Here is a 17,989-nt window from a genome sequence, read left to right on the forward strand (position 1 = left end):
CTGACTCTGGCGAGTCCGGCAGGACAACACCTCATTGGTTCGGTAACGTCTGCTTCCAACTCACTCCCTCAAACAGGTGGATCCCCTGAATGCAGCTCACTTTCCAGCCCACTTTCCAGCTCACACTCTCAAACACCTAGATCCCCCTGAACGCAGCTCACTTTCCAGACCACTTTCCAGCTCACACTCTCAAACACATAGATCCCCTGAACACAGCTCAGTCTCCAGATCCCAATCACCTGAATTCTAACCACCTGTTCACACACCTGTATGTCATTATCACACACTATTTAGTTCAGTTCTTCTTCTTTGTATTACTGTGAGGTATTGTTTGTTTTGTAACACACGTCTTTCGGAGCTCTGTTTTTCCCGTGATTTACTCCTCCCGTGTATGGTAGTTTTTTGCTGCCTCACTAACGACACTTTTTGCCTATTCCCTGCCTGTACTTTAGCCTATCGGATTTCCTGTTATCTACCTATTTCCTGACCTCCCGGACTATGTTACTTGCCTATTCCCTGCCTGTACTGTTGCCCTTTTGGACCCCCTGTGTATGACCTTCTGCCTGCCCCTGGACCCAGCTACCTGCCTCCTCCTGTCGGCCTTTGCAATAAACACCCGCTGCGTCCTGCGCTTGAAACCAGCACTCTGTCTCCCTTCGTGTTCATTACAGGTTTGTCCTGAAATCACGCGCACAGTTGGCAGGCCGCAGGCTAGTGGGTCACGTCCAGGGGTGAGCGGGAACTAGCAAAAATAGCTTCAACATTTAGACAGGGATGAAACGACGAACACACAGGCTTCTAAGTTGTTATATGTAGAAAAATATATAATGTATTATTCAGTATGCTTGTATGCTCACATGCTCTCACACACACACACACATACACAAACATACGCTAACTTTCCACACACTGAGAGGGTTTGTTTTGCAATGGAGCCAACTAAGTGTCAGTTTCAAAGTGGGAGATTTTAAGCGGCGCCCAGTAAGTGAGTTTGAGCAGTTGGCCGTGTGTGTGTGTGTGTGTGTGTGTGTGTGTGTGTGTGTGTGTGTGTGTGTGTGTGTGTGTGTGTGTGTGTGTGTGTGTGTGTGTGTGTGTGTGTGTGTGCTCAGTGTTTCAGCGCCTGCTGAGGCAGAGGGGTGGAACGACCAACATGAGGCAGGGCCGCTGGAGACATGAAGACATGCTGACAGGTTGACCCTGGCAATAGAGTACACACACACACACACACACTCACACACACACACACTGCTTACTGAGTCGCAACAGAGGACGGACAGAGCATGGCCCAGTGCACATCATAACACCAAGACACAACGGTGTGTGTGTGTGTACATGTGTTTTGGTTTTTGTGTATGTGACTTTTAGTTGTTTACTTGATTTACACTAGAATTCCCATTTTTCAATTTATTCACATAGTTTGTTTAATTTACCAATTGATTTCATTTGAGAAAGTCTGATTGCTGTCTGGTCATGCGTTCAGCTGTTTCACAACACTCTAAAACCAAATGCCCGCATATCGATATATGATTTTTAGACTATCGACAACTCATAAATGTGATTAATGTGTTTTATAAATAAAAGAGAGCTGACATTGTGTTTTTGACTGAGACGATTATTGCTTTGATGCCTCGCTTTCAAAAATTGTCCTTGGTGGTACGAGGCCTATACTGCTTAGATCTGTATCCTCTCATACACGTGTTCAAACACACACACACACACACTCATACCCAAGTCCACGTAGCCACTATGTCCACTCATGCATACTGACTCCCTCATATAGTAGCTACAAATTCCTAAGACCCAAAGGTGAACCATTCCTTATGAAAACGCACATCTAGCTGTGATAATGGAATTTTAAATGGCCTGCTTGTTATTAGCTTCTTGGTTTATTAAAATCAGGCCCATTTTTGCCTGCCATGCGTCAAACCCGCCGGCCCATGTCTGTGTTGCAGATTAATTACTTTTCAATAGAACTCCAAGGAAGGAGAGAAAAATAAGTGCAGGCTGCAATCTGAAAGGCAGAAAGTTTTCTCTGACTGACGTTAATATAGAAGCCTCCATCTGGCTGGCGCCGGCGGGCTGTTATCTTGCGACTGGCTAAATCACGTTGTTGGACTCTGTGAATTTTGATGATCATGAGTCATGACTTCGGGTCACCCGATGAGAATACGCAATGGGCTGTGCCGTTGTCATAGACCTTTACTCTGAAACTGAACTCAGGTCAATGTGGAGTGCGCTCGCCTCCTTGCACCCACCTGTCACAGAGGCTACATTAGGCTAGAACAGGGTTCCCCAAATGGGTTTCCAAACCTAGGTCCGCAGGTTTTCTTAGCAAAATAATAAGGGAAGGGGATACCTAGTCAGTTGTACAACAATGTGTCTTTCGCATTTAACCCAACCCCTCTGAATCAGAGAGGTGCGGGGGGCTGCCATAATCGACATCCACGTCTTCGGCACCCGGGGAACAGTGGGTTAACTGCCTTGCTCAGGGGCAGAACGACAGATTCTTACTTTGTCAGCTCAAGGGATTTGATCCTGCAACCTTTCGGTTACTGACCAGGCTACCTGCCGACCAATTGTGAATTAAATTGATTAAATTGAGATTTCTTGTCACTGGCCTACACTTAATACATTCCTTAATGTCAAAGTAGAATTGTGTTTTTCAAATTCTTTACAAATTAACAAAACATTTAAAGCTGAAATATCTTCAGTCAATAAGTATTCAATCCCTTTGTATGCCAAGCCTAAATAAGTTCAGGAGTAAAAATGTGCTTAAAACCTGTTTGGGATAGGGGGCAGCATTATTAGGAGTATTTGATAGAAAACACTCTGAAGTTTCTAAAACTGTTTGAATGATGTCTATGAGTATAACAGAACTCATATGGCAGGCAAAAACCTGAGAACAAATCCAACCAGGAAGTGGGAAATCTGAGGTTCGTAGTTTTTCAACTCATTGCCTATCGAATATACAGTGTCTATGGGGTCATATTGCACTTTCTAAGGCTTCCACTAGATGTCAACAGTCTTTAGAACCTTGTTTGAGGCTTCTACTGTGAAGTGGGGGCGAATGAGAGCTGAATCAAGGCCTGCCAGAGTCCAATGAGTTGATCACGCGCGCTCATTGATTCTATACATTGTTTCTACGAACTGTAATATAACTTTTTGAACTTTTCATCTGAACTTTCGCCTGGGCCTGCCCGCGCTTCGTGAGTTTGGATTTGTTTACCAAACGCGCTAACAAAAGGAGGTATTTGGACATAAATAATGGACTCGATCGAACACAACAAACATTTATTGTGGAACTGGGATTCCTGGGATTGCATTCTGATGAAGATCATCAAAGGTAAGTGATTATTTATAACGCTATTTTTTACTTTTACTGACTCCACAACATGGTGGATATCTGCATGGCTTGTTTTTGTGTCTGAGCGCCGGACTCAGATTATTGCATGGTTTGCTTTTCCGTAAAGCTTTTTTGAAATCTGACACAGCGGTTGCATTAATAACAAGTCACATAATAAGTTGCCTGGACTCACTCTGTGTGCAATAATAGTGTTTGACATGATTTTTGACTGTCTACCTCATCTCTGTACTCCACACATACAATCTGTGTGGTCCCTCAGTCGAGCAGTGAATTTCAAACACAGATTCAACCACAAAGATTGGGGAGATTTTCCAATGCCTCGGAAAAAAGGGCACATATTGGTATATATATATATATATATATATATATATACATATATATATATATATATATTGTGGCAAAGAAGGGGGTCCCCTGGTCGGTAAGGATCTCCTTTGGAACCCCTACCCTGGTGAACAAGAGCACCAATTCCTTTGCAATATTTTTGGAAGCCATCGTCCGAAGGGGAATGGCTTCTGGGTAGCGAGTGGCATAATCTAGAATGACCAGAATGTATTGGTGCCCTCTGGCGGATTTGGGTAGTGGGCCCACTAAATCCATCGCTATCCTCTCAAATGGCGTTTCGATTATGGGGAGTGGCACTAACGGGCTTCTAACAGCTGGTCAGGGAGCTGTTAACTGGCACTCCGGGCACTCTCCACAATGCCGAGCCACTTCAGCTTGAATTCCTGGCCAGTAAAACCACCTTACAATCTGGTCTCGGGTTTTATCGATACCAAGGTGTCCACCCAGAATGTGCCCATGAGCTAGATCCATTACTGTCCTCCGGTACCTGGTGGGAACCAACAACCGTTCCACCACATCAACCCCTATTTTCGAGACTCTGTACACCAAACCCTTTTTCATGATGAAGTGGGGAAAACTATTAGGCATCATCCCAACATTTATGGGAGTACCATCTACGACCTGCACATCTGCTCTGGCTTGCTGCAGTGTTGGATCCTGGTTTTGGGCCGTCCCAAAATTAGTCAAGGACCCTGCCAGGTCTGCTGGTTCTAGATCGTTGTCCTCTGAATTCAGATCGACCCCAGCCCCACTAGTACTGGGCTGTTTGTTATCAGCGAGATTTGCCACTTCATCCTCCTCCTCCCCTACTAGCACCTGTGATGTTGTCCCCTGGGATACCTCTTTTCTTGGCTTTGGTTGAAGATCCCATGCTTCTTCCTGCTTGGTCAGGGTTGTTGGCTTCTCAAATATGCCATTATTGTGGCCTAACTTTGCAAAGTTAGGAAAGTCTCTACCCAATATTACATGATATGGCATCTTTGGGACCACGCCGACCTCATAATCCAGCAGACCGTCCTCTGTTTGTATGCTCACTAAGGCCGTGGGGTACAGACGGGTATCCCCATGAATGCATGTAACACTGATATCCTGTCTTGTATCCAGTTTATGATTCGGCACTAGGCTTGCAATGACCAGGGTTAGCATACTGCCGGAATCCAGCAGTGATTCAACCTCTTTCCCTTCAACCTTCACCCTGCACATATGTTTGTTTCTTGATCTTTCAAGTACAGTGGTTACAACAGGACATGCATACCGTATATCATCTTCATTTTCACCAAGGTTACATTGCATTGGCTCTTCTTTAATAGGGAAGTAGGCTGCAATATGTCCCGGTTGATTACAATTGTAACAGATAATAGGGGTTCGGGGGGGATACCCCCTCGACACCCAGTCCCGGTTTCCGTTTTTTCCTTTAGTGTCTCGGCCTGATTCTGATTCTTTCCTCATGGCCCCACGCTGCTCTCTTCCCCCTTCATATGTTGGGACAGCCTTACCCTGTCCGCTGGTTCGCCCAGGCCTGGGGAACGGGAATCTTTCCTCCTGTGCCTGCTCAGCTTTTCCTGCCGTACAATACCGTTCAACCAGGCCCACAAGATGATCGGCGGAAAGTACCTTGTTCTGGCCAACCCATCGTTTCACTTCTTGGGGTAGACCTCGCTGAAACGGGTTGAGTACGATGGTCTCGGCGATCTCGGCGGATGACCGGGTCTCTGGTCGCAACCATTTCCGTGCCAGGTGAATCAAGTCGAACATCTGTGTTTGTGGGGGTTGTCCCGGTCGGTAGGACCACTGGTGGAAGCGGTGTGCCCTCACGGTATCGGTCACTCCCAGTCTAGTCAGGATCTCTCCCTTTAGTTTATCGTAATCCTGTGCATCTTTCAACTCCAGGTCGAAATACGCTTTTTGAGCATCCCCTGCCAGGTATGGTGCCAGAAGCCCTGCCCATTCTTCTTTTGACCACTTCTCCCTCTCTGCCGTCCTTTCGAAGGTGGTAAGATATGCTTCCACATCATCCTGTACTGTCATTTTTTGAAGAAAATGATTGGCCCGCCTCTGGGTATTTGCAGCTGGTAATTGAGCCCCAATTTGGTCCACTAGCCCCTTTATGTCCCGCCTTATGGCGGACCTTTGTAAACTGTGGCAGGTGAAACAGTTGAGGACATCGGTTTACCATCCTCAGACGGACGGGCTAGTTGAGAGGTTCAACCGGACCCTGAAGTCAATGCTCAGGAAGGTAATCGATAAGGATGGGAAAAACTGCGATTGCAATGTTGCCGTATCTGATGTTTGCCATTAGAGAGGTTCCTCAAGCCTCGCTGGGGTTTTCTCCCTTTGAGCTGGTATATGGGAGGCATCCCCGGGGAAACTTAGACATCGCCCGGGAAACCTGGGAGCACCAATCCACCCCGTATACTAGTGTCATAGAGCACAGTCATGCCCATTGTCAGAGAGCACATGAGACAAGCACAGGAGCACAGGAGCACCAGTGGCACACTTATAACCGGCAGGCTACCCTGAGGGAATTTCAACCGGGAGATAAGGTGTTAGTGCTGATCCCCACGGTAGAGTGTAAACTACTAGCCACATGGAAAGGACCATATGAAGTACTGGAGAGAATAGGAGAAGTCAATTATCGGATCCGACAGCCAGGTCGACGGCCCCAGGAACAGATTTATCACATAAACCTGTTAAAAGCATGGAGAGAGAGAGAAACACTAATGGTCACATACCCCACACACACTCGGGAGACAGCCGAAGTAAATATTTCACCCACTCTGTCCCCAGCACAAGTACAAGAAGTAAAGACCCTGATCCAGAAAAACAGAGATGTGTTTTCAGAGGTACCTGGCCGAACTGAGGTTACGGCTCATGATATCGTTTCCCTACCAGGGAGAAAAGTGAGCATGAGGCCATATCGGGTACCTGAGACTCGACAGGCCGCGATTAGAGCAGAGACGGAGAAAATGTTGACAGCTGGAGTGGTCGAAGAGTCACATAGTGAGTGGTCTAGCCCAATTGTGATGGTCTCCAAGCCCGATGGGTCTTTGCGGTTCTGTAACGACTTTCGGAAGGTAAATCCAGCCAATCTCTATTGTCTCTTTCTCTATTGTTCATAGATCCTTCCAGCCCTCTCTCTCCCTCTTCCTGGTTTTCCTTGACCCTTTATCTCTGGGTCGGCTCCACCTTCTGAGTGTTCCCCTTGCTTCTGGGACTTGTAGATTTGGCGGTCGGCCATTTTGTGATCTGTAGTTCTGACAGGGGTGGCCATTTTAGTGATCGGGCAGAGCCCATTTATTAGTTCTGCTCTCACATATCTGCCATTTATCACTCTACCCCCTTCTTTTCCACAATATATACATATAAAAAGAGACACTGAATATCCCTTTGGATGGTGTATCAATACACCCAGTCACTACAAAGATACAGGCATCCTTTCTAAATGAGTTGCCGGAGAGGAAGGAAACCACTCAGAAATTTCACAATGAGGCCAATGGTGACTTTAAAACAGTTATAGAGTTTAATGGCTGTGATAGGAGAAGACTGAGGATGGATCAACAACATTGTAGTTACTCCACAATACTAACCTAATTGACAGAGTTAAAAGAAGTACTGTACAGAATAAAACATATTCCAAAACATGCATCTGGTTTGCAACAAGGCACTAAAGTAACACTACAAAGAAATTGGCAAAGCAATTTACTGAGTAAGACTCCATACTGTCAAGCATTGTGGTGGCTGCATCATGTTATGGGTTTGCTTGTAATTGTTAAGGACTGAGGAGTTTTTCAGGATAAAAAATCAATTGAGTGGAGCTAAGCACGGGCCAACTCCTAGAGGAGAAACTGGTTCAGTCAGCTTTCCACCACCCCTGTGAGATGAGTTCCCCTTTCAGCAGGACAATAACCTAAAACACAAGGCCAAATCTACACTGGAGTTGCTTACCAAGAAGACAGTGAATGTTCCTGAGTGGCCGAGTTACAGTTTTGACTTAAATATGCTTGTAAATCTATGGCACGACCTGAAAAAAGTGGTCTACCAATGATCAACAACCAATTTTACAGAGCTTGACGATTTTTGAAAAGAATAATGGGCAAATGTTGCACAATTCAGGTGTAGAAAGCTCTTAGAAACTCAGAAATACATACATCTGTAATTGCTGTCAAAGGTGATTCTAACATGTATTGACTCATGGGGCTACTAATTTTCCTCCACTTTGACATGAGAATTTTGTGTAGATTGTCGCCAAAAATGACAATTAAATTCATTTTAATTCCACTTTGTAACACAACAAAATGTGAAAAAAGTCTAGGGGTGTGAATACTTTATGAAGGCACTATATATGTGATTGTAAACAAATGTAAGCAAGGTTTGAAATTATTATGTTTTAGTTAATATATTATATTTGTTTGGGCTTCTTGCAGACAATTTCCCTTCTACAAATGATTAGTAATTGTATTTTTAACCCCCTGACCATCCGCTCAAGAAATAAAATCAGCCCACGGCTGAATCTAGTTGATAATCCCTGGGCTAGAATGATTGAGAAAAGGTTGAGTATTATGATGTGTTGCTTTTGAAACCTTGAAAGGCCTCAATCATGGCACAGGGGGGTTTATTTTTAGCACTTTGAGCCCAGATTGTCATGTAAAATAACCCTGAACATTGTCATTCCAACACTACCTTTTTCAATCGGTGGAAATAAATTATGAGAAAATTATACTGATATGCTGTCATAAGCATTTCCTACCCTCTTTAAATAAGGAACAAAATTCTCAGCCACGTCTCCATTGAGCCTCCACAGATTGGCGTAACATTTGTTCACTCTACGAGACCAAAATTAAATTTTCATTACAAGGAGATCCCCGGCTTAGGAAAGAGAACATTTCGCAGTGATCTGAAAAGTATATTTATATTACAACAAACTCGATTGACTAAAATCTTCAAAATGCCACTCACCTGTGACATTTGGGGGAGATGAGAATACAACGCTGCGCTTATTTTTTGGGGGGAACAGAATATCTAATAGACGCGGCTTGAATAGATGATTACTTTATTCATATCCGATGTGATGCGGATTGTACCAAACGTTAATACATCCGACTCAGATTCTTCCCCTTTTGTGAGAGGCGAGAGCCTGGATGAATAATTGAACAGTCCCACGGTCCAAATGTCACAGCTAGGGAAAATTGTTTGCACTTGTGGTAATTAGAATTTCATTATTTGTTATGTGCGTTTGAAATCCCTGTCAGTCCAGATTCAACCTTATTACCGTGATGGCAGATAGCTCTCCCCGTGTGTGAAGGAACAGGAGAAAGATCCTATAATGGATACGCTCATACTGGCTTGTCTGTAACACTAATACACGCACAGTCACACGTGCATGCCCACACACATGCGCGTAAACAAAAAAGCACATGCACACCCACACACACACACACATTGAATGGAATGTATAAAATATGAAGGCTTGGAATGAAAGATGATAGGACCATCCATTCTTCATGTTCACATCCTGTCACACAGAGCATGTGTATAAGTGACACCCCTGGGTTTGACGACACAATGTCCTTGTAATGGAATGTTAGCGGTGTGTGTATGAGTGTGTCATCGGTGTGTGTGGATTACACATTCTCTGTCTCTGACTGAGAGTGGGTTTGACATTAATATCACTTGTTTGTGATTGTGTGCATGCCTGTGTGTGTGCGTGCGGGCGTGCAAGTGTGTGTTTTTTGCGTGCATGCGAATGTGTGTGTGTGTGTGTGTGTGTGCATCACCTCTCCCGAGCCGTTTTCCCCCTCTCATGTCAACCTGTCAGGCCTGTCTTGGTGCAGTGCAGTATGGCTAGAAGGGTGGCTGTGTCTGCGTGTGTGACAGCCATGCATTTGAATATGAGCTGTTTTAACACTCAGGCCACAGGTGACGCCGCATGCCGCTCCCTAAGTGTACTAACTGTCATACTACCCATTTTATGGTTCCTGACCCCCCCTCCCCCTCCCTCCCTCGCTCCCCTCCTTCGCCTGCTAACATAATTCATTCTCGCCCTCTATGTCAGACATGTGTTTCCCCCCAGATAGCTTAGCTTCTCCCTTTTATTATTCAAGATTTGTTTTTGCATGAATAGTTATAACTCCTTTTAGTTCTGTTTATGACAATATCCACTTAAGGGGACTAAGAGCTATTGGGACTGTCCTCTAGCTGCTTCAGCGGCTTTGAAGATAAATATTTTAACGGTTAGATTGTGTTTATCTTGGCTTTAAATGGGAAATCTGCTACATCCATTTTAGGACTTAGAAATTAATGATATACAGTGCATTCGGAAAGTATTCAGACCCCATGAATTTTACAACATTTTGTTACGTTACAGCCTTAATCTAAAATGGATTCAATTGTTTTTCCCCCTCATCAATCTACACAGGTTTTCATGAAGGATCTCTCTGTACTTTGCTCTGTTCGCCTTTCCCTTGATCCTGACTAGTCTCCCAGTCCCTGCCACTGAAAAACGTCCCCACAGCATGATGCTGCCACCACCATACTTCATCGTAGGGATGATGCCAGGTTTCCTCCGGACGTGACGCTTGGCATTCAGGACAAAGAGTTCATTCTTGGTTTCATCAGGCCAGAGAATCTTGTCTCTCATTGTCTGAGAGTCTTTAGGTGCCTTTTGGCAAACTCCAAGGTTGTCATGTGCCTTTTACTGAGGAATTGCTTCCGTCTGGTCACTCTACCATAATAGTCTGATTGGTGGGGTGCTGCAGAGATGGTTGTCCTTCTGGAAGGTTCTCCCATTTCCACAGAGGGACTCTGGAGCTCTGTCAGAGTGACCATCGGGTTCTTGGTCACCTCCCTGACCAAGAATAATGGCCACTGTGTTCTTGGGAACCTTCAATGCTGCAGACATTTTAGTACCCTTCCCCAGATCTGTGCCTCAACACAATCCGTTCTCGGAGCTTTACGGACAATTCCTTCGATCTCATGGCTTATGGGGAGTGGGGAGAACAAGTATTTGATACACTGACGATTTTGCAGGTTTTCCTACTTACAAAGCATGTAGAGGTCTGTCATTTTTATCATAGGTACACTTCAACTGTGAGAGACGGAATCTAAAACAAAAATCCAGAAAATCACATTGTATGATTTTTAAGTAATTAATTGGCAATTAAACAGCAGCAATGCAGTTCTTGACACACTCAAACTGGAGCACCTGGTACCTACTACCATACCCCGTTCAAGGGCACTTAAATATTTTGTCTTACCCGTTCACCCTCTGAATGGCACACATATACAATCCATGTCTCAATTGTCTCAAGACTTACAAATCCTTCTTTAACCTGTCTCCTCCCCTTCATCTACGCTGCTTGAAGTGGATTTAACAGGTGACATCAATAAGGGATCATAGCTTTCACCTGGATTCACCTGGCCAGTCTATGTCGTGGAAAGGTTTGTACATTCAGTGTACACTTGACTCGTCCTAGCTCATTTGAAAACAATACATTTTGATACATTCCTGCTGTCGGCCAAATTGCCCGTGATTGTCGCTCAAAAAACTGAATCTGCAACAATGACAAGTTAATTAGTGGGTGATGTATATTTCAGAACCAAACCCCCTTAATCTGATAGTGTTAGTGGGGTGGTAGACTCCTAGTCTCCCTTATTGCTCAGATCAGGTGCCTACATAGTGGCACACACACACACACACAGACACACACAGACACACACAGACACAGACACACAGAAGTTGCCTCAGACAGATCCAACTCATAGAGGCCCAGCTTTTGAGCTCCATCAGCAAGCGATTTTAAGAATGGAAAATAAATTTGTTTATGCAACTAATGTTAGTGCATCGAATCGTATCGCATCGAAACAAATCGCATCAAATCGTTTCAAACTAAAATGTATCGTTCACACATCATATCATAACCCATGTCTCAAGATGCATATCAAATCCTCTTGAAAGGGAAAGATGCACATCCCTAGATTCTTGCCTGAGAAATTGCTCTTTGCTAAGAAGCATTTTCTTACTTGTTGACCATTTGTATTAAGAACAATCACAGCAAGGTACTTAATTGTTACCCAGAAATGATTTAATATGGATAGAAATGGCTGCATTGGACCTTTTAAAGCAACACTTTCTTATTGTAATGAGCCAGATAAACAACAGGTACACAACAGCAGGGGTCTGTGGAAGTCTATTGGTTTGTTAGAGTCCAAGATTAAGGGATGGTTCAAAAGGAGGAAAACATATGGAAGGAGTCACCTGAGAAGTGCCACACACACACCTCTCCACACCCATCTGCCCACTAACACCCACACAGAGACACGCACGCACACGCAGCGACATGCTGTACATGCATGTATGTACACACACACTCACACACTAAATGTCACCCACACACACAAGCTAGTAATCCTTAGTTACAAATCACAGATGTTTTCCTCTCTTCCGTCCCTTTTTTCTCTCCCTCTTTTGTTCTCCCTATCAGCGGGAGATGGAGTTAAGTGCAGCTGTCGGCCAAATTGCCCGTGATTGTCTCTCACTTATTCCTTCCTGTCTCTGTGGTGCCTTTTGAAATCTCTGATTGCAGCCAGTCATTTCAAGTCAAAGGCTGGCACCAAAAACCATTGATTTCAGTGGAGGTAGTGTGAATGCCGCGTGACCTCATTCTGTCTTTTCTGCTAAATGTGCTAAATGTTAACAATAGGGGGGCTGAATCGTTAATTCTCAATCACACACCACCCTAGGGAAAGCCTCTATGAAAACAAGCACACACACACACAACCCCCTCTCACAGACCTGTAACCCCTGACCTCTATCCTGTGTGCACTCCATAGAAATAGAATCACTAGATGAGCCGTCGCCATTCAAATCAATTGTATAGGTCCGGGTGGACGGCGGCCATATTGAATGTACCAATAACTATGATAATGAATTCATTCTATTTCTATGTTGCCCATAACCATGTAAATCAATGTATGGTTATGAGTGTACCCATAACAATAATAACATTCTATTTCTTTGGTGCCCTTCCTCTCTGTCTCACAGATGCCTTGAACACGCGGAACAGGCAAGTGATCTGCACCACGCTGAAGGTGCTGCAGCACCTGGTGGTGTCTGGAGAAATGGTGGGAGAGGCCCTGGTACCCTACTACAGACAGATCCTGCCCATCCTCAACATCTTCAAGAACATGAACAGTGAGTCACTTACATTATAGATCTAGCCTATACTGTGTGTCTGGCAGTATGTGTATGTTGGTGAATTTGACGGGTAGTCCAAGAGGGATTTAAACGCGCAACCCTGCAACAGCTATGCTACCTAAGCCATTACGCCATCCCCAAAAATGCTGAACCACTTGGTGAGGTTGCTGGTGTTGTGCTACGGATGCTACGGTATGTTTGCGAGTATGTACAGTACAGTATGTACAGTACAGTATGTAGCCTATGTCTTTGACTGATGACAACAGCGATACTGTTCATGTTCACTAGGCTAATTGGTGAAAGGACAGTTTGAATGGCAGATGTGGTATCTTTAATTTATATATATATATTTTTTTTAGGGGGTAGATCAGCTTTACTATTGCAGATAGATTGTAGGTTCCATCAATGTGATTGTCTGTATCGTTTCCAATCCCCCATATATTTAAATATATACAGTGCCAGTCAAATCAAATCAAATGTATTTATAAAGCCCTTCGTACATCAACTGATATCTCAAAGTGCTGTACAGAAACCCGGCCTAAAACCCCAAACAGCAAGCAATGCAGGTGTAGAAGCACGGTGGCTAGGAAAAACTCACTAGAAAGGCCAAAACCTAGGAAGAAACCTAGAGAGGAACCAGGCTATGTGGGGTGGCCAGTCCTCTTCTGGCTGTACCGGGTGGAGATTATAACAGAACATGGCCAAGATGTTCAAATGTTCATAAATGACCAGCATGGTCAAATAATAATAATCACAGGCAGAACAGTTGAAACTGGATCAGCAGCACGGCCAGGTGGACTGGGGACAGTCATCATGCCAGGTGGTCCTGGCAAGAGAGAAAGAGAGAATTAGAGAGAGCATACTTAAATTCACACAGGACACCGGATAGGACAGGAGAGGTACTCCAGATATAACAAACTGACCCTAGCCCCCCGACACATAAACTACTGCAGCATAAATACTGGAGGCTGAGACAGGAGGGGTCAGGAGACACTGTGGCCCCATCCGATGATACCCCTGGACAGGGCCAAACAGGAAGGATATAACCCCACCCACTTTGCCAAAGCAAAGCCCCCACACCACTAGAGGGATATCTTCAACCACCAACTTACCATCCTGAGACAAGGCCGAGTATAGCCCACGAAGATCTCCGCCACGGCACAACCCAAGGGGGGCGCCAACCCAGACAGGAAGATCACATCAGTGACTCAACCCACTCACGTGACGGACCCCTCCTAGGGACGGCATGAAAGAGCACCGTTCAAAAGTTTGGACACGCCCACTCATTCGAGGGTTTTTCTTTCTGTCTTTTTTACTCTTTTTCTACATGGTAGAATAATAGTGAAGACATCAAAACTATGAAATAACAGGTATGGAATCATGTAGTAACCAAAAAAAGTGTTAAACAAAGACAAAGGGTGGCTACTTTGAAGAATCTCTTCAAAGTATATTGATTTGTTTATGGGCGAGTTCCCGCTCCCATCCATTTCCAGGAATCAAAGGCTTGATGTTAGAGAGCTGCCGCTATTAACATGTTAATGGAGAGTTGTTTTTTTTGTGTGTGCATGCATGTCTGTGTGCTCACTATTACTTGCTATAAAGGCTTATTTTTGTCCATACATCCCCTGAATGTCCCATATCCCATCAAGGTTGACCTTGAGTCGTGCTCATCCCCTTTCATCTAACTAGATGCATCATTTTTCCTTTTCCCATCAATGTATTGGCTTTAGACTAGAGGACAACCAACGCCCTTCTGATCCCCAAGCCTCCACCCCTATCCTACGTGACACACGGCATCTCCAGATTGGCATTCGATAGGCAGGGCTCTTTGTGTGGCGCTGTCAAGCCTCAAAGCGTCGACACGGCCCCATTCACAGCCGGACGGTGAGAGACAGACAGACAGCTCGACTCAGACAATCCCCAAAACGCCAGTCATTCGCCGGCGTCAGTGGAATGTGAAAGAAGAGTGGCATTGTGAATCAATCACTTAAACACAGGGCTTAAACAGGGCCTGAACACAGGGCTTTAGTCTATTAATCAATATCCAATTTGAATCTCTTGTCTCTTTAATTTGGTTACATTATCTCATTGCCATTTTAGCATCGGGGGAGAAGAGAGACGGGGAGAAAAAAGATAGAAAGAAAGACAAAAGGGAGGATAGAAAATGGTGTCTTATTAGCACTGGGGCCTTATGCAAATCTCCTCTGTAAATTAGCTGTCAAATCAATCCCTAAACCGTTTTGGAGCGGGTGTATTTTGGGCGCAGCGGTTGGGCTGGCGAGCCCCACTAGGAATAGTTTATCTCTGCCTGATAACTGCCCTGCTGCCTGGGTTGGCTGCTGCCTCCATCTGGTCTGGTCTGGTCTGGCATTCATTATTCCATCCCCAGCCCCCTATCACCTAGCTCGGCTGGTCCCTGCTCCTCCAGCTCCCCTCTAACAGGGGGCCAGTGCTGAGACAGAGTACACACACTGGAATCCAGGCCTCGAATTTCCCGGCGGAATCGACGACCATGGTCGTGGATGCCCCCTTGTGTGGCCGTAATGCCCCCCAAAAAATGCCTTGCGGCCATGGTGGCCATTATGCCCTTAGGCTGAATATAATAATTATAATTCCCTTCTCCCGGCTGCCACTCGCCATGTTCCTGAAGACACCTCTCATTCACATGGCTCTCTCAGATATCTCAGTTCTTATTTGCCAATGCCCGTCATGTGATCGGGTCCTTCTCAGGCATCACAGCTACGAAGTACAAGTGAAGACAGACACATCAGGATTCTTAGCAAATTCTGAGGCACCTATATTCTATTGGTCAGCTTGTCGTTCTGTGCCAGAAAGAAATATTCGAAACAGACTCTGGGACCATTGTGAGACATTGGTCAATACTTATTGTCCACCATAATTTGCAAATAAATTCATAAAAAATCCTACAATGTGATTTTCTGGATTTTTTCCCCTCATTTTGTCTGTCATAGTTGAAGTGTACCTATGATGAAAATTACAGGCCTCTCTCATCTTTTTAAGTGGGAGAACTTGCACAAATTGGTGGCTGACTAAATACTTTTTTGTCCCACTGTATATACTGTACTCTATACCATATACTGCATCTTGCCTATGCCGTTCAGCCATCGCATATTTATATATTTTTTATGTACATATTCTTATTAATTCCTTTACACTTGTGTGTATAAGGTAGTTGTGAAATTGTTAGGTTAGATTACTTGTTAGATATTACTGCATGGTCGGAACTAGAAGCACAAGCATTTCGCTACACTCACATTAACATCTGCTAACCATGTGTATGTGACAAATAACGATTTGATTTGATTTAAAATAATTCCTTCGACATTCCAATGTTCGGAGTTTGGCTAATCTACTTCGAAACAAGGTAAGTCATGCCCCATTGTCACGTGTGCTCCCTCTCCGCCTCTAGGTCACCAGGCTGCTCGTTATGGTGCACAACTGTCACCATCGTTACGCGCATCAGCTCATAATGACACTCACCTGGACTCCATCACCTCCTTGATTACCTGCCCTAAATATGCCACTCCCTTTGGTTCCTTCCCCAGGCGTCACTGTTTCTGTTCCAGTGTCATGTCTGTGGGTTGTTTGTGTTCCTTGTTTTGTATGTAGTTGCGTTTATTTATTAAAATGCTCACTCCCTGAACTTGCTTTCCGACTCTCAGCGCACACGTTACACCCATGAAATGACAAAAAAAACATCCAGGTTTTAAACAATGACATTTATGGTTAAACAGTTTCAAAATGTTGACTACTTCCACTCAGATTGCAAGGTGTGTGATGTTGCGGTGCACAACTGGCACTGACCTTTCTCTCCTAACGAGCAGTACCTCAGGTATGTGAACAGAATCAAGCCTTTAGACATGAATATTAATTACCCTACATTATATTTGTCAAACATTGCTGGCGTTCAAATTTGATTGGTCACATACACATGTTTAGCAGATGTTATTGCGGGTGTGGCGAAATGTAACAAAATGCTTGCGTTAAGCCTAGATATATGTAATTTAATGCTTGGCTACATTTTCTGGTTTCTCCCTCACGTTAGCATTGGTGTGGACATGTGAGGCTATTAGCCAATACGCAGATACTGTATCACCTACATATGACTGGCAAATTAGTTATTTACATGTACATACACTTATGTTTCTCTTAACATAATGGCTAGGGTTTTTTGGTTTTCAAATGAATTTAATTGGTTATTTTGGTTAATGGCCTTGGTGCCCTAGCAGATGGTGCCCTGACCGTAGATTGCTTTGTATGTTTCGATTTTTAGTTTGGTCAGGGTGTGATGTGGGTGGGTATTCTATGTTGTTGGTCTAGGTTTTCTTTTTCTATGTGTTTGGCCTGGTATGGTTCTCAATCAGAGGCAGCTGTCTATCGTTGTCTTTGATTGAGAGCCATACTTAGGTATCCTGTTTTCCCATTTTTGAGTTGTGGGTGATTATTCTCTGGTTCGTGTTTGTTGCACCTGTCAGAACTGTTTGTTTATCGTTTTGTTGTTTTTCTTTGTGTATTCATGGTTGATTAAAAGTTTTATGGATTCGTACCACGCTGCACTTTGGTCCTCCTCTCCTTCTCCCGACGACAATCGTTACAGATGGTCTTCGTGCCCTGGCAGATTGGGCACCTCTTGAAGTCCACATGGTCTTGCCCCTAAAATCTCGAGATTCCAGGCTTGCTGGCAGCCCATTAACGCTTGTCATAGGCCTCCGTCTTAGGAAATCCAGGGCAGCGTCCCAAATGGTACCCTATACCCTTTATAGTGCACTACTTTTGACCTTGGGGCTCTGGTTAAAAGTAGTGCACTATATACAGCAGGCAATAGGGTTCCATTTGGGACACAGTCAAACACATACACTACTGTATGAGGATTTTACTAGATCAACACGGAAGATTGCTTCCACTCTATTCGAAAAACAAGTGCAGGCTTTTAACCTATCAAGGTCGTGATGAGCACTTGATGGGTTGTATACACAGCCTGAAGCGCTTCCGACTGGACCAGTCTTGGTGACCGCTGCGTTAGAATATGGTTGTTGATGTACTGAACACTGTACACATTAACAAGC

General features: G+C 44.4%; 1 protein-coding gene across 1 annotated transcript in view; it reads left to right on the forward strand.

The window, feature by feature from the left end:
* The window catches only part of LOC118368527 (parkin coregulated gene protein), a 258,968-nt gene that overhangs the window by 135,626 nt on the left and 105,353 nt on the right, over window positions 1–17,989 (forward strand). Inside the window, exon 4 of the mRNA XM_035752689.2 lies at window positions 12,750–12,899. Coding sequence (XP_035608582.1) covers window positions 12,750–12,899 — 150 coding nt within the window. The remainder of the gene's footprint in view (window positions 1–12,749; window positions 12,900–17,989) is intronic.

Source organism: Oncorhynchus keta, chromosome 35 (genome assembly GCF_023373465.1).
Source record: "Oncorhynchus keta strain PuntledgeMale-10-30-2019 chromosome 35, Oket_V2, whole genome shotgun sequence".
Taxonomy (NCBI): domain Eukaryota; kingdom Metazoa; phylum Chordata; class Actinopteri; order Salmoniformes; family Salmonidae; genus Oncorhynchus; species Oncorhynchus keta.